Here is a 25,759-nt window from a genome sequence, read left to right as displayed (position 1 = left end):
TTCATCTTGTTTGTCTCAAGTGTTACTCAGATGTCTCCAAGCCCTCGGGCTAAGTGATGAGTACATGTATTGTTCAGAAGTGTGTGTGCAGCTGGGATGAGGAGGTTTTGATGAAAGAGGCAGATTAGAAAGGAGAACAGAGAGCAGGATGTGTGAGGTGTTGACTGAAGTTTTTTTTTTTTTTTTTTAATTAATAAACACTGATCCAAGCAGATCTTTGCAGCTTGTGTAAAATCCGCTGAAAAAGATGACCGTTTTGAAATAAAATTGTGTAATCTGCCTTTACTCATTTTCATTCTGTGCTGGAAATGATCTATAAAATTTCCTGTTCTTGTTTTTGAACCTTATGCAGCAGTTTCACCATGCACATTAGTAATCATGAGAACATTTCTGCATAAACACTTTTACTTCCACCATACTCGCACTTCTTAAGGGCCTGCGAGAGTTTTGACATTCAAAATAAACTGGTTGCAGTTTATGCTCTGAAAGCCTGAAGTGGGCACGTGAGTGAGGTCAGCGCCTCCTGGAGTGAGTCTGAGCTGGTTATGAAACAAAAGAAAAGCCCACTTTTCCAAAGAACGGACAGTGAAGGACGTTTCCTGGCTCTGTCACATAAGCCTGAAGTCATCACTCATAACAAACGAGCACAGCCAACACATTTAAATGAAGCAACAGAATATTCCAAATACCTCCAACCCACATGTGAGCAATGCAACAGCAAAAATGACTAAGCTTTTGAATACGGGAGCTTCCACACATATGTCAAGAGAATCCTTGAGGATTTACCTCGAAAAAAAAAAATCCCACCCAGCAGCGCTTACACAACAAATCCAACAGTTACTTCCCCGAAACTGTGGTTTGCTGGGAAGCAGAAGAAAAATTTGATTAGCCAAAATACTATGTAAACTACAAATGATGTCTGCTGCCCTCAAGTGGCAGCAAACATCAATTACCATCAGTTGCCATCTTAAAAAATAAAAAAAAACAGACACTGCTCCTTTTGTGAAGCACTTTCCACAACACATGACAGCTATTTAATAATAATAGCTTTTAATTGCAACACACTGCTAACTTTGTGTTTGTGCACCAAATATATTACATGAGCATTTTTGCACCACGAGAAAGCAAAGACAGAAAGTCCTCCAGTAAGTAATTCCAAATAAATGTATTTTTTTATTTCATCCACTGTACAAAGCAAGCATGGAATCTTCTGGACATTGGTGTGACTGAGCTGGAAACACAGATGGGCCATCAATTTCCATCAAAACAAAAGAAAAGATTACCTAGGAGGGAAAATAAACAAGAGCTTGTTGAAAACAAAACCTAATGCTTTAAGTGGTCATTAATTTCCTGTTAACATTTCCGTTTTTGGTATTATTAGTTGTATACAGTCCTGCATAATTATCCTATTAAATGAAACAAATTAGAGAGCATTCTTCTAATAAACAGAGCGTGGTGCAGGAGTTGAGAGATCATACCACAGGTCTACTCCAGAGCCTTGACAATGGCTTCATTGGCCTCTATGCTTATCTGAACTTCTGCCCTCGCTGCCTCATCAGTTGTTCCGGCCAAGTCAGCCTGAGCCTTCTCCAGGTTGGTTTTGGCTGCCTGAAAATAGAAAATAACAGAATGTGTCACCATTAAAAAGCAAAACAGGAACACTAGAGATGACAACCAAAAATTCCAGCTGCATATTTTTATTGTAGAAGGATTTTGGATCGGTTTCATTGTTCCTCTCATGCCACACTAGTTCTGCAGCGTGCAATATCAAATACACCATCATCTCTCACTTGAATACGAAAACATCTCGAGACATGCAATCACTCTTTTATTCAAGGGTGGGAAACACCAGACCATAATAAACAGTGTGCAAAACTCAATCCCAAAAACCCCTTTGAGGCTGACTGGGACGTAACAGTCAGAATATCAAGGCGGAAAAAGACAGCGTCAAAAGTGAGGAGAAAGAGGAGCAGGGAAAATCCCCACTGCCTCTTTGCTCTGAAAGCTCCATTTGTCACAGTCGCGATTAGAAACGAGAAATGCCAAACATAGCTGGAAGTTAAAGGTCTCCCAGTAGGGATTTGACACATCTGCTTTAACTCAACAGTGACTGACCTTTCCCTCCTTATTAACAGACCGGGCCCATGTGCATTGTTACTCCAGAGTGGAAGGCGATGAGGAAAAATTAACTCATTTACTGCTATGTAGTCAACTTGACAGTGACACTGGCACTGCCCAAGGTCACAAACTGACACCTTTAAGGCGAGCGCACAACAACGCAGCCTAGCGCATCGTAACGCAGCCCAGCATTAACAAGACTGACATTTAAACAAGGACTCAACACTGAAGTCCAACTGCAGAACTGACCAGATGGATAATCATTAGCTGGGAGGTGCTGAATAGCCCAGCAGATCAAATCAGAAGAAAATAATGAAGTGTGGGTTCAAAGGATGGTCTCTGCTGTCAAAGAACATGACCTGGGTGGACAATTAGGAATTATATAAGCCTTAATAAATTGGATATATAGATACCAATCACACAAATCACCTTAAAGCATAAAAGATCCACTAAGAATTGGCAACCAACTTATGAATACTGTTGTGTCCACACTGTTTAAGCTCTTATAGAATAAAGGTTGCTCATTGAAATGTCACTGAACATGCATGACAAATATAAGTGTTTTAATGTGTGTGTGTGTGTGTGTGTGTGTGTGTGTGAGTGAGAGACAAGGAAACATTTTAAACTGACTTAAGAGTTTCAAAGCTTTCTTCCTCGTACAGCTTTTGACAAAACATTCTTAAGTTCTCCGAGGAGAAGCTGCTCGCTCCCACAATTTGAGCTGACACAGTGTGACATCTTTAGCTCATAAAAGTCAGAAGCCAAAGTCGCTCACAGAACAGAGCTGCTGAGGATTAAAACACTCAAAGGCACCTCAGGCACAGAGATACGTACGTTGAGAAGAAAAAAATTTAGAATGCATGAGCAATTCAGAGTCTTTGTGTAAATAAAGATGCTAAGCAAAAACAGCCACCTTCTGATTAAACACAACTTATTTAAGTTCTACAATCTAAATAAACTGTTAGAGAATGTGTGTCTATTTGTGTTTAATGAAACCAATTTCAAAAATTACATACTGCATTAACACCATGAGCACAGAGTGATCGCACAGCACAAACATTTATTTTTGTATTTAAAATAAAAAAAAAGCTTAATCGAAAATGAGTTTAATAAATACCAATTCTGTGTGTTGTCACACTGAATCTCAGTCCTCGTTAATTAAAGGTTGAGTTTAGACTCATTACATGCCACAAATATTGATCCCTTATATTTATAACTTATTAAAAGCATGAAACATAAGCCCAGCAAAACCACCACCAGGGTTAATAATGAGGGGAGCAAAGCACCTATTAGATAATTGGTCATGAAAGCAAATAAAGAGTTGGTGAATGTAATTATAGGATCATCTGAACAATGTCACACAATCTAATCAATAAAGACTTCTTTAAATACTGACCTCTGGGAAACTTGTAAAGCCTGATACAAGTTGGAACTGTGTTAGAAAAATTTACACCAGACTGCAGTGATGACGGTTCCAAATTGACCTTTGCTTTTGTGGCATTTATTATTTCAAAGCACAACTTTTACCCATTAAACCACTGACTGAAGGTTTTCCATTGTAAAGACCACCTATGTGATACAACACACTACCTTGGTTTCATTTTGGTTGCTACTTGGTCCACACAGAAATGTCCTTACTCAGCTTCCCAATCTGATTTCAAGTCAATTATTGTATCATGCTTTTCTTCAAGTACCAAATCATAATGCAAGTCACTTCAGGGCACTTTACATATTAAAGGGAAGACCTCACAATCTTAAAGCAGGAAACCCAATCCTGTTGAAACAGAGAGCAGACACAAACTATACCCTGCCAGGCGCCCTCTTTGTATTTCACAGCACGCAGAAGTTTGGGCAAGAACTTGTGTGTGCGGGCACACCCAGACACGTCTGTGTTGCTAGTTTTGGTTACATGTGGACACACCACATGAAACAACATTGATGCAGATTCATGATGAGATGCAGACTACCTAAAAATCCCCTTGATTGGCATGCTATCGCCAATCACTTTGCTCACCACTGAGCCAACATCACAGTGAATCAACACAACCCTCGTTCCTGGACACTTTCCATCCAGTACAATGTAGTCTAAGTAGGACGGAAGAATAGGATAAACTTTCCAGAAGTTCATCCTAAATTCTAAATATTTTTTACATTTATTGAGTGTAGATTGGTGTGATTCTATCCAGTCTGATACAAAGTAAATGAAAAAGTCAGAATAGTTTTTAAACATTGAAGTTACAACAATTAAGTTTTTAGTTTTAAATAGTTGAAAGGGATTTTTTATTGTGGCAATAATCACCAAAAATGAAATTTGCTCACTAATTTGAAAAACAGAGTTGCTATTATGGAGGTGAACACTATACTTACTGCAATGTCCAGCTGGTCCAGGGGAACAGCCTCCTCAGCAAGCAGTTGTACAGAAGAATCAGCATTGACTGTTACGGACCCACTGCTCACTGTGTATACACACACACACACACACGCACATATATACATACAGTAAGTATCCACAGTGACTATACAGTCACCTCAACTGTGTATGTACCGTTCTACTCTGTGAAATGTGGAAGAGCCCTTAAAGAACCACGCCTTCCTCCAATGTTCTCTCAACTGAACAGTTAAACCAAATTCTCAAATATTTTATTCCCATCATAAGATGAACAGATCATCTATAACTGGTAACAGCGTAATGCCAGCCCAGTACCCTGCCATATTGAAGGTATTTCATTTAGACATGATAAATATTTTTTCTCACAAAAACAACACAAGATTAAAAGGCAAGTACAGCTATAAAACAAACCAAAAATTAAAAACAAAACAAGAGAGCTGCTGGCCCATAGAGCTCCACTGTCAAACATTTTACTTGTACAATATGTGATATACTGCAATGGAAACTAATTTGGCTGTAGGTCAACCATCATTGTGCTTGCGTTTTTACTGTTTACAAATTTTGAAAATTACAAAATTAATCTGCAGCATTTTGTATAGATTTGCCCAATGAAAACTTGTAGCAAGTTTTAATTAAGCCAATAAATGAAGTTAAAAATGAATGTACTGTTTATCTTCAAAATTTCAAAAATTCATTACACAAATTTTTTAATTGAAAAAAAAAAATTTTTTAGAATTTTGTTGAGCTTTGCACATTAAATACTCGTAGCATCAATGTACAGCATTTCTGGAAAATTTTGAAAATTCATTAAAAAAAATAAATAAAAAAAGTAAAAAATCTATCTCTACTTTGTGAGCCTTAGTCAAACAGTATTTGTGCAAAGTTTCAGAGGATTTCAAATATGAATAAACAGACAACCACCATTACTGTAAGAATTATGCCTCAGACACTTTTCAATGTTTACTATGTTTTTAGAAATAACAAAATTTGTGTATTTTTTTTCTCTGCTTTAACAAAATATGACTCCAAAATCAAGATATACTCCAAACTTTTATGCATAGAAAGCTGCATATACACTAAATGATAATGTAACCAGAGCACGCACTTAAGATTTAATCTTTAAACTGGCATGAAGGCCCTTCACAATAGGCCCAGTTGCAGTCATTCGATCATTTCTGCAAAGAAGAAGCTTACCAAAGTATTTGGCAGAAGTGCCATCCTCATTAAAAACTGTGACAACACCGGGCCGGAGCACCTGCAGGGTGGGTACGTGGGCAGGAAGGATACCAAATGCACCAGTAAGCGTGGGTACATCCACCTGTTTCACACTGGCCTCTTTGAAAAACACCTGTGATGGGGAAAGAAAAAGAAAAAAAAAAACAGCAACACTTTAAACACATGAATTTACAGAGAACTTCAGTTCACATTAACAAATATGCAGATGCAAAACCAAGAACTTGAATTCAATAAAAACCAATAAACATTTGATTTTTTTGAAATCCAATTTTTCACAATTACATTTTAATGCATAATGATATAACACGTAAGTCTTAGAACTTTATTTTAAATACTGGGTCATATATATCCTGCTGCAGAATAGGGAGTGTACTGAACTGGACCTACAAACCCGTCCCAGTAACATGTACTTCAAGGTTATAGTTTAGCATTTAACATACAATGGTTTGTTAATAGCGTCACTGAATCTTATTATATATCTGAAAAATAAAATATGTTTTAAAATATACTGGGTATTTTAATAAAAGTGTAGAGAAGAATGCTGTAGAGTCGCTGTTTTGCTAAAGCACTACTACACATTGCTTGTCAAAGATGATGAATGACGGCTAGGCTAGGGCGCACAGCTAAAGCTCCCAACACAAACTCTAACGCACACCTAAATACATGCGTGCATTAACTGCTGGTGTAGATATAGCAATGGCAGGGGGGCATGGACCAGTACCAATCTGCTAAATGGTTCCAAAAGCACCGTTTAATTTCTGTAAAGATTTTTTCGGTTAGCTGGATAAGTTAGCTGGGCCCGAGAAGCCTAGCCGATACCCTTAACATTAGCCTGATACCTGTGTCGGGGAGGCGAAAGTGAAGGACATCTGCGGGGCACCGGAGGCGGCCTCAGCGTAGGAACGAGCTTGCCTCAGCACAGGCAGAGCACGACGGAGAAACCTTGCTGCCATCATGCTTGTAATGTTTAGTTCTGTGAAGCACGAGTGAATGACAGGGATCCCCAAGCCCTTGCGTGAAGACAGTCAGTGTGCGGTTGGTAGGACAAGGACGTCGGGAGGCTACCCGTCAGGCTTTGCTGCGGCGCAGAGAATGCAGGGTAACGTAGTCTGTTGGAAAACACTGTATTAGCAGACGGTAAAAACTGCTCCTTTGTGAACCTTTTAAACGCTTGTTTTAGCCTTTCAATGGATATTCTTGTTGGAGTTACACAGGAAAACGTTTGGAGAGCAGTGTTTGGGGAAGAGTAATTAATGTAGATAAACGGTAATTTTCTGTATTTACTAATAAAATACTGAGTCAATGACGCCAGGAGATGGCGCCAAACCCTGTAAACATAGGCTACAGACCGGAATCTAGACTGGTTTGGGGAGCAAGTTTTTATGTAGTATCCCATTTGCAGGGCTCCAAAAACGCAAACACGCACGCACGCGCGCGTGTAAATAAGATGTATGCGAGCTTACTTATGCTTTGATAATTTTCCCACTCTTGCAGGTCAGTGACTGCATATTCAAAATAAATTAATTTTTTTTTTTTTAATTAATGAGCGTAAAAGAGACTCCTGTCCTTGCCTGGATGATATGTTTACATTAGCGTAGTAGCCTTCCGTGGCTCCTCTAAATCAGCTGTGAAGACTAAACTGCGCTTCAGGATATTTCTGACATCCATCATTTGGGCTTTACCTCACTCCTTTTGTCACGTGGTGCGCCTCTGACTAGATGGTGGGCGTGTGTTAAGCGGTGGGGTTTCATTCATAAATACTTTTAGCCTTAAAGTCTACATTAAAGTGATCGCGGAAGAGTTCTGCGTTATTGACTTCGCCCCTCCACTCCTGCATGGACCAGGCTACTTGGGTAGGTGAGTGGTTACCGTCGCTGCGTGCCTGCTTTTTGTGTGTGCTCGTGCACCCAATTCAAAATCGTGAGCTGCCTTTCTCTGTCTGTCGGTGCCGCCGACAAGACTGATGCAAATCATACAGCAAGATGTACATTAACCGATCGGACACCGGCTTTATAGTTTTGGGGATTTTTTGTTTTTGTTTTTGTAAAACCCGTTTATAAGGGTGAGCTTCATTTCCTTCGACAATGTGATTACATTCAAAAAATTAAAAAGAAAAGGATTTTTATCCGCTTAAACCTTCAGTAGGAAACATCTGCCAAAGCAAATGCCTATTAATTTGCTGGGAAAAATATTGCCGTATGTAGCAATAAGAAAAAGGATGCTTTCTCTAGTGGAAGAATTTCTTTTAATAAACAATTTATCATCGTTTTTTTTTTCTTAAAAAAGAGCCCTCATATTTATACTTTGTTCTATGGAGAACGGTAATGAGGTAATTATTTTTAAAGATACTGGACGAAAGATTAAAATGAAAACGCTGGACTGTATGATAGCAGTAGTTCACTTGGTGTAGATAGAAATTTTGTTAAGCATGACTGGATACGGTATTGCTGGGACACCCATGTCTTGCCATCTGCTCTGAGAATACTGCTATCATCAGGATTTGCAACAACACAAAAGTATGCAGTCCTCAATAAAGTGTTAGTAATCACTGATTTTTATAGCTTACTTTCATATATTTCTTCATTCTTGACTGTAGAAAGTAGGATGTTATTTCTATCTGGTTACCAACGAGATATTTAGATATGTTTTCTTTCCATTTATCTTAAATAGCAAGTCATTTGAATTATGCTTAATGTTGTAGGAACCTCACAAGAATTTGTTCTGATGTTTCATTAATAACAACTCACTACTAATCACTACTTAAATAGTTTGCATCATTCTATGTGTTTGTTATCAGCCATGCAGCACTACCGTCCTGTTGCTCTGAGGCCAGTGGGCCGGCCCTGAGGGGGAAGACTGCCGCTCAGGCTCAGTTGGCTGGGTGCGCTGAGGTGACTGAGGATGCAGCAAGGGAGCTGAGGAGGAGACTCCCGAGCTACAGCCTGGCACACACATTCAGAGCTGCTGCCGCTGCTGCTGCGTACTGCCCTCCATCAGGGTAAGATCACTGAGTGGTAGGAAGCAGGATGTGGTGTACAACTGCAAAGGAAAGCATTCTGGTCACAGACTGATGTGCTTTCTGTTAAACTAGTCATGCTTGGACGGTAGATCCAGGGCATTAGGTGGGCTGGCAGCAAAGCTCGGCTATAGTTTACAGGTTGTGGTGCTGAAGTTGAGCGCTGCAGTGACTGGCAGGCGAGCAAGGCGTGCTGAATGCTGCTGGCATGTTGCTTCTCCCTTGCTGGGTGAGTAGATCCATCCAGGGTTAGTGCGTGTGTGCGTATGCGTGGGCGTCTGGTGCAGCAGTACCAGAATTAATGGCTGTGATCTGTAAGAGCAAAACGCACAGCAGCCAGCAGCGGTAGTGGAACTCAGCAGCTCGAGCCAGTGTTTAATAAGCGCTGCTGCTTCTCTCTGTTCTGTGTGTGTGTGTGTGTGTGTGTGTGTGTGTGTGTGTGTGTGTGTGTGTGTGTGTGTGTGTGTGTGTGTGTGTGTGTGTGTGTGTGTGTGTGTCTGCGTGTGGGGGAGGCAGATAGAGTCTTCGGACTGATATGAAATTATGGGTGATGATTAACAGCCAAGATGCTAAAGCTTACTTGTTCTGTCGGATCCGACGCATGCGCACAAGGACAACATACACATTTGGTTTCTTCCTCTTCTTGCAGTCTTTCACGACTGTTTTGAGAAAACTATTATTTGCTGCCACTGGCTATCATACAGTTACACATTGTAATAATTTCCATGTCATTACACATCAGCCTGTATGACTGTTTTAGACTTAGATGTCCAGTATGTTTGGATTTATTAACACAGAGAGAATGCAGCACATTTGGAGGCTGACTTTGTGATTTGATGCACAGCTCCAGTTACAGTCATTTCCTTTGTCTATTTGTGTGTGTTTGTGCATGTGTTATCTCTCAGGGGACTCTCTAGTTGGCCTGGACCATGAGCAATGAGTCTACCGTCTGGAACATCCTACCAGAAAACTCCACAGTAAGTCCGCCTTTCACCACTGGCTTATTCTCAAACTTCCTGTATGTCCTGTATGCGTGTGTGTGTGTGTGTGTGTATATATGTGTGCTGTGTGCAGCTCAGCACCAGAACCATACTTTTCCCTCATATTCTCTTCTGGCTGGATGACTGGCTAATGGAGAACATCCTGACCTGGACTTGAAATAATTAAATCTCTGATCTAATCTCAGCTTTGATTTCCCCTTGCAGAAAAATTACAGTGTGACGTCAGAGTCTAATGCTCATTAACACTTGCAGAGCGTTCTACCTCGCAGAGCTCAGAACTATACTCATCATTCTGAAATTCACTCTGTTATCCCTATATCATTTTGTCATCTATCGCTTAATCAAAAGACTTTGAAGTTCTGACTTGGGCCAAAAGAAACCTACAACGGGAACAAATTTTTCTTTTAAAACAGAGAAAAAAGCTAAATTTAACTTTAGTGATGCCGCTCCTCACATGTGCTTAATTCACTCAGCTGCGGTCCTCCCTGTGAGAGCTCTCCCATAGCTAAAGGTACACTGTAGACAGTTTAATGGCCCTGGCATGTATTGATTCATCGCACTGTCGTATTTATAGATTTACTTTATGCCGAACAACCAAGCAGCAGGACTAAATCAATCTTGTGAACTCCACGGTGCCACTGTGAAGCGCTGTGTGAAGGTAAAACGCCTGCAAATCTAGTCTACTGCTTAGGTGTCAGGCTGTTCATGTTTCAAGCCACAGAAAGTGTGTAAATCATTTAAAGTAAACATAAAAGGTGCACACTTTTGCATAATGTTGCATATTTGTTGCTATTTCTACCATCAGGTATGATATGTATGGCTTTATTATAGTGTGAGTAGGAATAACGGGTGAAAACTGAGCGAGAAGAGCGGGGGTGGGTTTTTTTGGTGCCTCTGTCTGTCAGCTCAGAAAGATGCAACATTAATCATCAGTGAGGGTTTCAGTGCTTTGATGTTTCCTTTGAGAGCTTGTACTCATGTTTAATGTCCAAACTGAGAACAAGAAAACACTTACTTCTTTTCTTGTTATTTAATTTGCAACAGATTTATCTATCTATCTATCTATCTATCTATCTATCTATCTATCTATCTATCTATCTATCTATCTATCTATCTATCTATCTATCTATCTATCTATCTATCTATCTATCTATCTATCTATCTATCTATCTATCTATCTATCTATCTATCTATCTATCTATCTATCTATCTATCTATCTATCTATCTATCTAATGTTGGTTCCTCTTTTTTACCTCAGGAGATCCCACTTGAGGTTGAGGAGCAGCAAGATGGTTATTTGCTCCTCCTGGTGATCCTCTCCATCTTTTTGGTAGGAACGCTGATATCCATATCTGTCTTCCTCATCGCTTGCTGTCGAGGAGGAAAATGCTGTACCAGGTGCGATGCAAAAATTATGTATTAACATGCTAATATAATATAATATGCTAATATATGGTCACATGTCCATGTGACCATCGGTGCTGTGTTATTAGGGCCCGAGCACGAAACATGTAATCGCTTATTCTGACATTGATTTTCGTTATAATATTTTAGACTGTTGCCTGCTGTCCCTGTTAACACCACACAATAACACCAAACTCCACATCCTTGATAATTTTCACAAACTTAAATCAACAGCCTGTGAAATCCACACTTTGCTTTGCTTTTTTTTTTTTTAACAAAAAGTGTGCGTTGGACTGCAGATCCAGGTGCACAGATGTTGTTTTCACTGTGCAGCAGGTATTTTGTTGACAGACTCCTCTTCTTCAGCTTTACTGCACCTACTATTTAGAGACAAACCAGTACTTATATCAAATCTGTATACATACGTAATAGATAAAGCTCATTGCAAATAAAGGTAACAGTGTCCTGTAATATTATCTTCAGTGTGATGCCATTAACAGGCAAAAAGTGAGCCATCAAACAAATGAAAGCATCTTTATGATAAAAGAAAGCTATATTGCAGTAGGTAGCAGAAAAACAAATGTTTCCCTGCTGAGACATCTCAGCATGTTAAAGCAGAGCAACACAGTGCATGCACTCATAATACATGTCTTCCATTTGAGTGCTGAGACTCCCATGGGGCTGCTATGAGAACACCTTGGTGGAAAGACATTCAACATTCATGCTTATTTATTTGCGATGCATCCGTGTTTATTCTACAGTGAGATGGCTCACACTCAGGACTCTTTGTGCATCTCCACAGCAGCACACATCAGCATGTACATTTGAATACATGAGAGCATGGCACCTAGATGCAGATAAACAAAGACCACAGAGGCTGAGGTGTGAAAAGGCTGGGAGAGAGCGAAAGGCGAATGGGACAGACCGGTACAAATGATGAGTGTAATGAGATTTCATAGCCGCCATCGGCGGTGATTAATCTTGCGTCTCAAACCAGTGCTGTGTGTACACCACTGAGAATATATACACACAAACTCAGAGGCATACCCTGTACGGGAAAGCAGGAGCCACAAAGGAAATGAAAGACAAGGAGAAGCACAGATCTGGGTGGATAGAAAAATCCCTTAAGTCACTTCACACCCACACAACTCAACTCACACACGCACACATACATGCAACTCATAGCTCTGCACAAAGGAATCACATAGAGAGAAACGACTGGAACAGCTTTCAGTTTCTTTTTTTCTGCCTCATCAACTAGACCCAGTGTATGGGATTTAAGAAGCACTGTGGAGGATTATCAGCAATTAAAGATGTTAAAACAGAAAGGGTTTCATAACGAAATACTTAAAGATTAATAGATACTCTATCTGCTAAACAAGATGACCTTTACTGTGTATCTCCTCTGTGCCCTTAAAGATGAGTGGAAGCGTACAATCCAATAAAGCATCATGCTTTATCAGTTCAAGAAGTCCCCTGGCCCTTAAGGTTATCAGCTTACTGGCAATGATTTAGGCCTTCATTGATTATACACGCAAGAGGTTGACCATTTATATAAAAAGCACAGTCAGCATTCAGTCCTAATTCCTTATCCTGATAGCTGTTTGATCATTGAATTTGTAAGCTGTTCACATGCAAGTATATTCATAAAGTCCAGGAGCTGAATGTATAAATGTACCAGAAATATAAGATTTGATGGGTGATGTTGGCCATTGATATTAAAATAGGTTTGGAAAATGCCCAAATAAGTGCCGAGAGGCACTTCAAGGTGGCTCCAGAGTGACAATACATGCTTCAAGATGTTTTTTCTGCATAAAAGCCATGCATACACCTTTTCCCAGTCAAGATCTGGCATTTATTAAGGAAGTATGTATGTAGCACAGGCATGCTTCCAGCTGTTGTTTAAAGAGCTTTTTGAGACAATATTATGATAAAGTGGAAATGTAAAAGAAAGCAGGAACATTTTAAACTCGGCCTGTTATGCTAATTTCCTGCTGCACATTTTTATTCTTGGATTCTTCTATATTAGCTCTCCATGGCTCACTTCAAAATAATCACATTTCTATTTCAATTCAGTTTTATTTATATAGTGCCAATCCACAACAAGTCACCCTAAAACACTTTATATTGTAAGTTAAAGACCTTACAATATTAGAAACCCTAACAGTCACATGACCCTGTATGAGCAAGCACTTGGTGACAGTGGGAAAGAAAAATTCCCTTTTAACTGGAAGAGGCTTGGGGAGAGGCAGCCATCCACCTCAACCAGTTGGAGGTGAGGTGAAAGAGAAGAGAGCAGAGAGAGAGACGGGCCAAAGACACACTATGGAGGAAAGAGCCAGAGTTTAATAAATACTAATGATTAAATGCACACACAGGGAGTGCAAAGAGATGAGTGAAGACAGCAGTGCAAGCCTAATAATCCTTATTTACCTTATAAAGGGACTTGAAGCAGAGTTCATCCCCCGTGTGAAATAATGCATTTCAGTTTCCTTCCTAATTTCTCCAGCTTTCATGTGATTGGATGACCCTTGCAAATGGGTCCTCCAATCAGAAGAAAGAATATTTCAAAGGCAGGTGGGTAGGGCTTCTGTGCTCACAGCTAGAGCTGTGTGTCATATCAAGTGTAGCTACTCTAACTGACATCATACAAAGCCAAGAAAAGAGAAAAGTGTCAGAAACTGAAGGGATGGAGCTGTCTGAAGCCTGAGCCTTCGGTCCACACAGTTTACCAGTACATAACTGAATGTTTATTATTTGACACTTTGCCCATGTTTAATATGAGTGTCCACCATTGTAACAGTATATTTATGACAGAGAATAAGGTAAAGCATAATATGTCATCTTTAATATGAAAAAAAAAAACCTCTTTTTTTTTTCACAGAGCTTGCGTTTCTAATTTACATCTGCTCAGACACGTGCTTCTATATTAATATTTAAAAGGTCCCATTCACATCTTGTAAAGAATTCAGTATGTAATAAATTTGATCAGACTCTTATTATTTTATTTATTTTTTGAAGGAATTAATTGTGGTCATTTTAAATAGCTGGTTGAGCATCAGGACGGTTGCTTTGGAGGTGCTGAAAGACCTTTGTTGTCTCACAATTCCTTTTTTTTAACTTCTGCCAGGCCTCTTTAATTTGAACTGACAGACCACCAAATATAACTTATGAATGAGAACCTCAGCATTTACAATTATATGTATAAAGAATTTAATATTACAAGGCAGTAAGAAAAAAATAGAAAGGCTTTCCTCTGCATTTCACCACCAAATAACACAAGGACCTTTTTCCATTTCTAAGATGAGTGTCTGAATTTAAGATTCAGTGAAAATGTGCTTTTTCTTTGCAGTTATTTTATTTGCCTTTGTCTAATAACCTGTGGTTGAAACCGCACTGTTATATCATGGAGTAGTCAAATCCTTTTGTGGCTAAAGATGGGACTGGATTTTATGGTGATGGAGCTGTATAAAGGAAGGACATGCATGAGTTGGACAAAAATAATACAAATTCACACTTCTGCTTTTGTGTGAACACACAGTTTTACGTGAATCGTCACAGAATTTTGCGCATCTGGCCCCAGGTGCATCATTCTGACTAAACTCAAGGTCAAACAATGACGCTGATCATAAGACTTTGTTCTGTGGTATCCAGGGTGGCTGCCTGCAGCAGCGGGGTCTGTCAGATGAAAGACAGACCTCAGGGGTAATCATGTCACAGCACTGATCTCAGTGTTTTTGTGTGCCCCAGGGCCAGCGATGACCCTGAGAAGACCAACAACACCTATGTGGAGGAGTCACAGCCCACTCATGGTAAGAAAAAAAAAGTGCCAAAAAAAGAAGAAGAATTATTGTGAGGGAGGGATAGAGGAGGAGATAAAGAGGCAAGTAAGTGAGTGAGGGAGAAGTAATGGAGATAGGGAAGCTGGAAAGATAGGATGATGGGATGGATATTTTTATCACATCAGCACAATTGTGTAATGTCTATTCCATTAAAATATTGTGATCTCATCCCAATTAGCTGAAATAGCTGTGCAATTCCTGGAACACGATTTGACATTTTGGGACCAGTGAATGCTATCTGTGTCCAATGAACATGATCTATTAGAGGCAGCATCAGATTTGCACCACACTGCTTTTATAATGCATTTTATTTAGTTTTTCCGGTCAGCAGTTTGCAATGTTATCATAGTGATGCTCACAAAGTTGTCTGAAGATAAGATGCTTAACCTCACTTTAACAGCCAGTCTACACATATTTATATAAAGAGCAGATATATGGAGCTGATTGAGCACAGAGTTTGTCAAGGTATTTGATATTTTTATTGCACACAACAGAGGAAAAGAGAAGGAAGAGAGGTACACATGGGGATTTGAATCAGGCGTATTTTCTTCAACACTGTAATATGTCGAATTTAATTCTATTGTGATATTAAATACCACTCGTTACATGAACCCAACACAAGAGTCTGTTTAACTCATCCCAGGGAGGACATGAATGCCTTTACAAAATTTGAAGGCAATCCATTAAAATAACTGGGGAGACATTTTACTCAAAACCACACTGATAAATTTCATAGAGGTCCAAAAAAAGGAGATGAAAGTCTGTAGGGAACGTCGTCTTGGGAGCATGATTGTACAAAGTTTGGCACTAGTCCATTTTAGGCAGAGAGTGATTTCCAGTGAGTGAGTTAATGTGTTTTACAGGTGAGACTGGAGTTAAACACATCAAACTCAGTGGGATTCTTAAATGCTGTTCCAGTATTTTCAGTTTATACTAATGCAGTTTCTTCAAAGACCAGCATTACAGACTCACACACTTACTTTATATAAGTTACTGTCAACTACAAATTGTTCTTCTATTGTTCTGTCCTTCTGCTATTGTTTCTTCTCTGTAATTCCTCTGTTTATGTAATTATCTTTCTCCTCTTCCTTCATTCTGGGTAGAAATCACCATCAGGGTGGATGAGTCAGACTGCCTGTCCATGGCCAGCTCTCATGACCAAGAAACAGAGCGTTTCCTCTCCACAGGCCCCACAGGCCGTCGCGTCTCCTTCAATGAGGCTGCGCTCTTCGACCACGGCAAGAAACCCCAGGAGAAAGGCCGCAGGTTAGAAAGCCAACACATACAAAGAAGCCCGCATTTGCTAATCTGTGCTGTTAATTCAGCATTCAGCTCTCATTGTTGCAGGTTTGCACCACGCTTAATTCTCTGTGAGCTCAAAGGATGTAAACCTTTTACTGTGTCCCACTCGTTCTGTTACTTTAGCGTTAAGAATGAAATCAGCCTGCATTATGTATGCTGTGGACACAAAGAGCTCTCATCCTTTGTCATTACTTCACTGCCCTACTTTTCTCTTAAAGCCCTAAGTCTAATATGGTAATTCTTTTTTAATTTTTTAAGCCTAAATCCAGAAATTGCGGTAGCTCTAATGGGTTTGAAGTCAAATATCTCCCCTGGTTGTTTGCCTTTTGTGCGAGGATAAGCTTCATGATTTAAAACTTATGAAGAAGTCATGCAACTTATGTCTTATCTTGCAGGGATTTATAGCTTTTAATTAACTCAGTGCTGTCCACATCAGGTACACTCTGACCGAGGGCGACTTTCACCACCTGAAGAATGCCCGGCTTACAAACCTCCACATACCTCCTCCGGCCCTCAAGATAGTCACCATCCATGAGTGCGACTCTGCGGAGAACACCATCACGATGACAACACGCCCGGTTGCTAAGTCAGCCCTTTCCATCTTCCAGGTGACAGCCTTGACCTGCTATTAGTACTGATGCATCATTAGTCGTTAGTGTTGACCGGAACCAATTAATACATCTTTTATTTTGGGTCAGGTCAAGAAAATGTGTCAACCTAATGAGCCCAAACACAGGGATCAGGGATCATTTCAACATTAATTTTCCATTTAGCAAAAGCTGTTCAATCATGGGTGTTGGGATGGCAGCCTGTGAGGAAATCTGCCCTTGAAGTTCATTCATATTTGTTACCTTAACATAAAAATAAACTTTTCTAAAACAGCGTGAATGCTCAACAAATTATTCATAAGGTAACAAAGTTTTACGCGTGTGCTTCCCTGCAGCCAATGCTGTGTCCCTTGCCACAAACAGCATTGACCAGCCTGAGTGTCACTCCAAGCTGTCCTCTCCCTGGAGATGCTCTAAACTCTGTGGTGGACAGCACCAAAGAGCCAAGCTCCACTCCTGTAAGTTAATACTACTGTAAAATATAGAAATATATATTATTTTTTACATCACCTTGGAAATATTTTTTGTACAAAGGCTGGTGTCACACAACAGTTTTATTGCTGAAGAGCCAAACATTAAAAATGCATGAATCCAAAGGCCTTCCAGGTGCTGAGTATGCAAATAAATTATCTGTAAGCACTCGCTCTATCAACAAAACATTAGACATGAAATTAGAATCTAGGTCAACATGAAGTTTGTGGAGTTAATCATTAGTTATTTGTAGAGTGATACATTTTCTTAAGTCGGTCAGTCATTACACCCACAAGCCAGTCAAGAAGTGAGTCATCCACACAGGCATTAGAGGGTCACGTAGCCTGAGGGAGGACCAACAAGAATGATGGCTGATGGGTAAACAAGGGACATCACTGTCAAACATGATTTTACACGGACTACTACTCTTGGCAGGTTTTCTTTCTGACTATGTTGTTCTCTGCTCAGACTGAAATGATGGGAGTGGGGCCTCGGGGCAGAGGCAGCAGTGTCAGTGTGGGAGAATCGGCGGCGGCAGGGAGCGGTGCCTCTCCTGCTAGTGGCGGTGCAGGCCAGAGGCCGGTGCTGCAGTTCCTTACTAAACTGCGGCGCCATGCTAGTCTAGAGGGGGCCAGTCCCTACTTCAAAATCAAGAAATGGAAGCTGGACAGCAGCCAGAGAGCCTCAAGTCTAGACACCAGAGGTAAAGATCCTTGATGGTGTTGCAAGTATTTCTGTCAAATTATTTTTAGAAAAATCTGTGCCAATGCAGCAGGGGAGTACAGTAGTTGTTGCTGGCTTTCTGTTTATAAAATTATGCTATTAGACTTGTATTTTTTTGATTTATTTGTGTGTTAAGTATTTGTGCCGGCGTTCTCTCATGGTAAACATAGAATGGTTAAGCAGCAGGCTTCAGCAACCAACTGTGAGCTGCCTTTTTACTGAGGTGGAGATGCACACACAAACATACGAGACAGATGGCTCAGTGACGCAAAGATCGGTCGTTCCAAATCAATTTGAGCCCCTGAGTAAATCCTCCACCCCGATCCTCCTTATCCTATATACACACTTCTCCCTGCTCTTCCCCGGGCTTGCTTCTTCTGTTATATCAAGGGACCAAAAAAATAACACAAAATCCCCTCCACAGTTAATAGAAGCTTTCTGCTGAATTAAATGTTACTTCGCTCCTGCTGTCATACACGTATAACTGACAGCTCTTTCTTCATGTTTGGTACGAGCCAGGCTCTCCAAAGAGGAGACAGTTCCAGCGCCAGCGGGCCGCCAGTGAGAGCATGGACCAGGATGACAATGATGCACATCACATAGACCTCATCCAATACATTGCCCGCACCCATGATGTCGCCTATTGTCCTAGCCAGCCCACCACACGCCTCCTTTCGCCTCCTTCGACACCACCCCCCTCCCTCGGCAGGTATCTTTAATTCCCTTGCCATTCATCCCGTCCACTGCTTTGCTGCCTTGCACTCATTTCTTTATTTCAGCTAGAAAACCTGTGCCAAGTACTTACAGTTATCTACAACTCAAAGTCCTAATTCTCCACCGCTGTACTTTAACATAAAAGTTCCTTTATGTTCATGCCAAGTGAGCCAGGATACAAAACAATCAAACCAACAGTGTCACGTAAATTCAACTGTAACCCATCATCAAAACATTTTCTTTGGAAACTGTCCTCGTCTTTTTTTAGACTACTTGTTTGCTATTAACCTTAATTAGCCTTATATCAAACAATGCTGAGTGACTGTAAATACTTTCTAGCCACGGTCTGACCTGTCCTCTGAAAACAGTTGAAACCACAGGTAAAGGATTCCTTGAGTGCTCTTTTAACCCAGAGTGGAGTGGAGAATTGGGACGCGGGGTTTATATCTGGCATAAGAGACCATTCATCGCTGACATGATAATGCAATGATGTCCTCAAAAGTACAGTTTTATTATAAGTTTGCAATTATAGCAGTGCAGGTTTTGCAGAATTTTATGTTATGCAACAAAAATTGCCAATCTTCATACATATTTTCTTATATAACTATTTATTTTCTTACACTGAATATGGAACAAATCAATGTCTTCAGTGTACATTTGTTTTACTGTTGGAAATAAAATCAATTTCTGTGAACAAAAAAATGCAATGATCCTTATGCTCATTTACTCAAGTGATGTTATGCTCTGTGCATTAGGTCTACGTCAAATTTGCTGCCCCAAGATAAAAACACTTTTCCTGGGTTTACACAGTTTCAGCTGCTCAGCCACGATCAGTTAACAGACATGCAACTGCAGCCATTGCACGTCATGATAATCATTGTGTGCGCTGTAAACACAACCATATCTCAGATGAATGTGTCATTTAGGTAAATGCTCACTGACACTTGTGTTGCATGTCTCTTTGTTTCTCTTCTTCCTCGTCTCTTTATTTCTTTTCATTTTATCTCATCTCTCCATCCCTGCGCGGATACTACAGGGTAGAGGTAGAGGTGATGGTGGAGCCCAGCTGCAGCCATGGAGGACCAGGGGTGATTGGCCTGTCCCCTGATCCCCAAGAGGAAGCACTGTTCTTGGCTAGAAGGGAAAGTGCAAACCCATCCGATCCCCTTGATCCCCAGGATCCCCAGTCACTTTACAGAGACATCTGGACATTACGTGCAACTCTTGAACAGTACGCCGCCTCTGACCAGAGCAGCAACAATGACAGGAATTCAGTCTGCAGTGATGCTGACAGTGTGTGTTCACTTGGCGGACGAACAGACACAGAAAGAGGGCTCCCCAGCTACCCATCCCAGGATTTAGAGGATGAGGGAGAGGGTGGAGAGGAAGACAAGGACTTCTTTGTGTATGTGGATGAGAAGATGGAGGTGAAGGAGTCAAAAAAGAAGAAACAGAGAAGCACAGACTCAGAGCGAGGGAGCAATGACGGAGAAACAGGGACTCGTAAATTACTGCAGATGGACAGCGGCTATGCGTCAATAGAGGCTCCGTCTCGAGGTCCAGAAGACCTGCGATTATTTGGGAGTGGCAGCATCACCAGCAGCCCCAAAGACAGAACAGCCCACGAGAAAAGGCATCATTTCACAAATGCAGGGCGAACTGGCACAATAGGTGAGAGTTTTGAGTCTCATCTCTTTGAGGAGGAGCCTGAAGAAGAGTTGCTGTTGGGTGCCAGTGGAGGAGTTTCCATTGAAACAGGTGCTGGTTCACTGAGCTGGTTTCCATATGGTCATGTGCTCACTCCTCGAGAAGCTGTGCAGTTTCCACCTCAACCATTATCCCTGCACCACCGAGACTACAGCATAGATGAGAAGACGGATGCACTCTTCCATGAGTTCCTCCGTCATGACCCTCAGTTTGACCAGCAGGAGTCCCCACTAAGAAAGCACCGGTCCCGAATCCACTTACGCAAGCAATGGCAACGCCACAAGCAATGGAGCGATCCTGGTGTTAGACACTTCCAGTCCTCCTTTGAGAGACAGCGGACCCCTCTTAGGAGGGGTGACAGTGTAAACTATCCCCTGGACACAAGCTACCACAGTACGCTGCCCCGCATCGTCAGTGCTCCTGATGAGGAAACCAGTGACGGGACCAGCAGCACTCCTGAAACTCCAAAGGTAGTGCCCACAACTTCTGAGGATGGAGGAAAAGACAACGTGCAGGGTGTCCCTATCAGAGACACTGAGGAACACACAACCTCTTCTCCTTCACTTCTTCATCCTTCCATTTCTGAGAAAGATGGAGGACTGAGTGAGCTCCCTGATCCTCAGGATGACAGCAAACAGTCTAGCCACCCCCCTGAACCCCCAGATGAGCGTTCGCTTCAGCTACTCGACTCCTCGGGTTACGGTCCACAAACCATCACAGCAGAGCTAACAGACAAACTGACTGCCAACCTGGATGAGAGGCTGTACACGGGCCTTCGCCGGACCAAGGACACAGCCACTGAGTGTGTGACCGTGACAACCACACACGCTTCTCCGGACCACAGCCCAGTGTAGCAGGGCTCCAATCGTCCTCCTCATCAACCTCATGTCTGCTAATACACACTTTTTTTTCTGTTCGGTTTGTCTTGCTTCAGTTTAAATTAAACACCAATTTTCAGACAACCACACCTACAGCTGATCCACCAGAAATGTATCCAATCTCTCTGTGCAAGTGTTAGCATTACAAAGCTGCTGAATGTTCCCATTTTACAGTTCACTAACATCAACATATCAAAAATCATATGATTTTAGAAATAACTGCTTCCTCATTAAGTGTTTCTTTGTGTGTATTCTCTTTATGCCTCTTTTGCTGTCTTACTGTCGCTGCTCTCCAGTAAAAGTAAATGAAGCTGAGAGCTGGTATGGCCTCTGTACTCCTTTATCCACTGTGAAACCAGGTGCTATTAGACAAGTCGAAAGCTATCGAAGTGGGCAAAACAGTTACCTACAGTCCTGTGAGAGTCCATTATTGGAGAGTAAAAGCTGTAGTTATATCATATCTATGAATCTAAATATTGGTTATAATATCATAATGAAACTATGTGAATCATAAATTATCTTGATGTTGACCTATTACAGGACACCACAGACCTTTTGAAAAAGTATAATAATGACTCAGTTCCTTTTAAAAATTGACCCATATGAAAGATGCTACTTACACAGAGCACTTCAGAGTGGCTGTTTAGATCAGTGGTGTCCAGCCAGTCGGTTGGGACCAAGTGGGTTCAAGAAGAATCCGCAGGATGACAAAAGGCCAGAAAAGATGAAGAAAAAGTTGAAATGCCAGAAAAGATCAAATGGAAGACATCCTCTATCACTAAGTCTGTTGCTGAAAAATGCTTCTCAGCTTTGTGACAAATTTCTTGTTTACGTCTAACAGTTTGTTTACTGAGTAGTAATATATTTTGTACATCTGCCTTGCATAGATGGCAATGAAAACTGACAGTGTGGCAGGTTTAAAAACGAGACGTCCTGTGCCAACAGGCAGAACTATCAGACTAGACAGGTTCCAGCACTCTGGCATAATGAGTCTTTATCAGTCAAAGATCTTTCAGTAATATACAACTCCATAAGCTATAACTTTCAGTACTTTGGGCATCATTGCCCTGACAATGAGAACAGAGCCAGACTTGCGTTTACAGCCATGATAAGGGAAATTACATGAAAGCTGACATCAATTTATTATTGAATTCATCAGAGAGGCACATTCTCCTGTGCATGGGGGCGGGGGTTACAAAACAGGCTTTATTTGTCAACATATGACATTCTAGGATTTTTTTCCCCCCCTCCTCTTCTCCTTCTCTTGAGAAAGTTGACAGTGCAGTAGATTCCTCCCTCGGGGGCCTAGAACTTCCTGAAAGGTTATAAAACTATCAGAACAAAGGCCATATCTGTGTTTAAGTCAACTTTTTTTTTTTCTCCTATTTTGCTTCATATTTGCAATAAAACAACAAGCTGGAGCTGCCACTAAAATATAAAACATTAGATTGTGTTTGTTTTGTTATGTATGTTTTATAGGCAAAGAATGCAAGAAATGAGCAGTGTTATTGTAATAATCTACTCTTACACCCTAATCAGCAGCAGCAAGCTGATCACTGGCAGAAGGCTCTCCATGTCTGCAGTATGCAGAGAGGGGAACACTGTAGAAGATGGTGTTGAATATTAATCATACAAGGAAATAGGGAGTCCTCCTTGTATCCCCTGTCTCCCTGTCCTCCTCCTTTAAGGTTGTTGCCATGCAGACAGTTGAAAGAATTGAACTGAAATATCCAAGCAACAAACATTATCCTCCTCTGTTTGTTTGGGTGGATGATGATGATGCTCCTTTCCAGTCTGCCCAAATTAGATCTTTCTCTTGCGTGTGACAGAAGTCTCCTAAGTGGACTCTGAGGCAGAGGCTGAGTTTCTCATTAGGAGAACAGTGACCGAGAATAAAGGAGGTGAACTGAAATAAAGAATAGGGAGCCTAGTGGTTTTTTAATTGCTCTTGTCTTTCTTTCTCCCACACATGCTGAACAATTATGTCACAATTAAAAACCACAATGCCCTGGAACAATTTTGTACCATCAATTAATGTTCTTTTTATCTTGGTGCTAGTAAGCAGGAAGAGAATAAAATATCAACAATCCCCCTTTCAGTTACGATGGAAGTGACACCTCCTTGCCGATAATTATTCAGTGCATTCTGACAGTTCTTGTTAAAGAGAAAAAAAAAAAACAGCTGCATTTTCCACAGATCAAAAGCCAAAATGTCTCAAAAGTTAGTCAGTTTGAGACGACGGCAACGGCAAAGAAAACTGCACTAAGCGTTGAACTGAAATCAGTACATCTGTACAAATATTACAGTTTGTTGTGTGTACAAGCACAATATCGCAAGAGCTAGAGTATATCAATATCCTTTATTAGGTTTAGACAGATATTGTATAACTGGGGGTACTGTGGTAAATGGTGTTTGTAAACTAACCAGTAGCCTGACAAATGCATTGATGCATAGCCATGTGTTGGTCTGCATGAGTACAAATTTTAGTGCAAATTTTCATGTTTTCTCAGACTGATGGTACTGATCTAGTCCATATTTAATGCAGTTTATGTTTAATGCAGAAGTCAAAACGCTGGTAAGACTAGAGATTTTGTATTTTATGGAATTTAAAAGTCATTCTAGGATGCTGTAAACAATGAGATTTTGTGGGACTTATCTCTTTGAAAGTAGAAGTATTTCTGTATTCCTTGCTTATTAGTAAACTGCTTATTTTCTCGAAGGAAAAAAGATACATTTTCTTAACAACTTTGCTTTTGTTGATCCAAATCTACTGAGCCTTGAGGGACCAAATAATTTTAAAAAAGTGTTATTTTAGGCTTGTTTTCCAATCTGTGAATAAATGAATGAAGCAAAATTGGTTATAGCGTGCCTTATTTCTAGGGAATGGTTGTTAATCAAGGCGTGGGAAAGGATTGCAGATAAGGTTCCCTCTCATGAATCTCATTTAATTTTTTTTCCATTGCTTATTGATTTCTTGCCTCTTCTTATCACCTCCTCCAAATAATTGGGAGAGGAGAGCCAAATCCTCTCTGTGATCTACAAAGGGAACCTCTCAAATGGCTGCCTTCCTCTTCACACCTTGTAATCTGTCTCTTTGGTGTACAACTTAAACTAGAAAAGGGAGCAGTAAAATACAAAAAAATAAAAATCTATGCCACTGCTTGTGCAGAAGACAGAAAAGTTGATCAAAACTCAAGATATAGCCCACACCATGGAAGCATGTTAGGAACATTTTGACCCAGTGATGGAATAAAAAGCTGAGGGATCGCCAGAGTTTATGGGAATCTGTTACTGATATACTCAGTCATTATCTCATGGTGGAACAAAGGGAAATGTCAACGTATCAACAGAGTAGAGCTTCTTCCACACATGACTTCCAGACAGTGTGGAGAGAATCAGGTCTGACCATTGTCTCGTTGATGCACACTCTCACTAGTGGAAATATTCTACTCTGTTTAGGTGAGAGTGCAGAGCATGCAGAAAGCAAGACATATGACAACTGGACAAATGAACTAATACCCGCACTATGGTGCAGTCGGACATTCTGTAGATTATGTACTAAGGAGCTGGCAGGTTAAAGGTCGTTTCATGACTGATGCAGCTAATTTGGACCTTTTTATTCACACATGCAGCTCTATTAAGTAAGTTCAGGGATGCAGTGCATCTGCAAACACTTTCTAATTCATCTTCTAAGGACTGTAACAGCACAGCTGAAGATTTCATGAAAAATAATCTAATAACTTGGGCTCATGTTCACTAGATTACCTTCTATGGAGCCACACTGCAAAAAATAAATTAATAAAAAATGAATGATGGAATACTGTGATATTCTAGTTTTCACTGCTGTAATCCTAATCGCAAACACATAATAACTTACTAATGACTATTTCACTGACTACTGCAAGGACTCCTGGAGGAAAGGAACAGCTCTGTATAAATGTGTGGGGTTGAGGTTAATTTAAAAGAAACCTCCAGTGAACTTACAAGATTGTGAAGTGATGGAAACAGAGTGATCCAGATTAATGCAAAGCCTGACTCATCCTGTACAGAAGTCACAATTACCTTATCAAAGTTTGGGATACCGCCAACCCACCAATCAAAACCATATATCAAAGTAAAGCAAACTGCAGAGTGTTGCTGGCTGAGATGGAAGAGACTGCAGGGAGACGTCCTCTGCTTCATTAGGTATGCATTTTAAAAGGACTGAAGAAATAATATGTCAAGGGCTATGTGAGTGCAGATATTCCCATTTTCATGAATAAAATATTCTAGAAGTAATGTAGTAGATAGAGTGCTATCACTATAAATAAGCAAAGTAGAAAATAACCAGTCAAAGCAATAAGGAAAGG

The 25,759-nt window shown here is 40.6% G+C and overlaps 2 protein-coding genes across 4 annotated transcripts; one reads left to right on the top strand and one right to left on the bottom strand.

Annotated features, from left to right (window-relative positions):
* Positions 1-1,146: 1,146 nt before the first annotated feature.
* Positions 1,147-6,828, bottom strand: atp5f1d (ATP synthase F1 subunit delta). The gene is made up of 5 exons (XM_030727614.1): positions 6,583-6,828; positions 5,702-5,855; positions 4,486-4,574; positions 1,479-1,608; positions 1,147-1,283 (listed from the first exon to the last, which is right to left on the bottom strand). Exons 1-4 carry the CDS (start codon positions 6,697-6,699, stop codon positions 1,486-1,488), a joined length of 483 nt encoding a protein of 160 aa, XP_030583474.1. The 5' UTR covers positions 6,700-6,828; the 3' UTR covers positions 1,147-1,283; positions 1,479-1,485.
* Positions 6,829-7,451: 623 nt separating this feature from the next.
* On the top strand, positions 7,452-24,192 carry cbarpb (CACN subunit beta associated regulatory protein b). Of its 3 annotated transcripts, none has more exons than XM_030727611.1 (11): positions 7,452-7,600; positions 8,541-8,741; positions 9,665-9,736; positions 11,020-11,159; positions 14,916-14,977; positions 16,111-16,273; positions 16,746-16,917; positions 17,253-17,375; positions 17,857-18,091; positions 18,631-18,820; positions 19,853-24,192. In XM_030727611.1, exons 3-11 carry the CDS (start codon positions 9,689-9,691, stop codon positions 21,384-21,386), a joined length of 2,667 nt encoding a protein of 888 aa, XP_030583471.1. In that variant the 5' UTR covers positions 7,452-7,600; positions 8,541-8,741; positions 9,665-9,688; the 3' UTR covers positions 21,387-24,192. The 3 variants fall into 3 exon arrangements, with proteins under 3 accessions (XP_030583471.1, XP_030583473.1, XP_030583472.1); XM_030727613.1 differs by having other exon boundaries at positions 19,862-24,191; XM_030727612.1 differs by having other exon boundaries at positions 7,492-7,596.
* Positions 24,193-25,759: the final 1,567 nt, after the last annotated feature.

The sequence above is a fragment of the Archocentrus centrarchus genome, chromosome 4 (genome assembly GCF_007364275.1).
Source record: "Archocentrus centrarchus isolate MPI-CPG fArcCen1 chromosome 4, fArcCen1, whole genome shotgun sequence".
In the NCBI taxonomy this organism is placed as follows: Eukaryota; Metazoa; Chordata; class Actinopteri; order Cichliformes; family Cichlidae; genus Archocentrus; species Archocentrus centrarchus.
The sequence above is the reverse complement of the archived record's forward strand: the minus strand, read 5'-3'. Positions and strand labels throughout refer to the sequence as shown.

Coding starts and splice junctions, on each gene's coding strand:
- atp5f1d (XM_030727614.1), bottom strand. CDS start 6,699: ATGATGGCAGCAAGGTTTCTCCGTCGTGCTCTGCCTGTGCTGAGGCAA. Junction 4,575..5,701: donor CACTTCTGCCAAATACTTTG/GTAAGCTTCTTC, acceptor GTGTATACACAG/TGAGCAGTGGGTCCGTAACA. Junction 1,609..4,485: donor TGGACCAGCTGGACATTGCA/GTAAGTATAGTG, acceptor TTCTATTTTCAG/GCAGCCAAAACCAACCTGGA.
- cbarpb (XM_030727611.1), top strand. CDS start 9,689: ATGAGCAATGAGTCTACCGTCTGGAACATCCTACCAGAAAACTCCACA. Junction 11,160..14,915: donor GGAGGAAAATGCTGTACCAG/GTGCGATGCAAA, acceptor TGTGTGCCCCAG/GGCCAGCGATGACCCTGAGA. Junction 16,274..16,745: donor CCCCAGGAGAAAGGCCGCAG/GTTAGAAAGCCA, acceptor TGTCCACATCAG/GTACACTCTGACCGAGGGCG.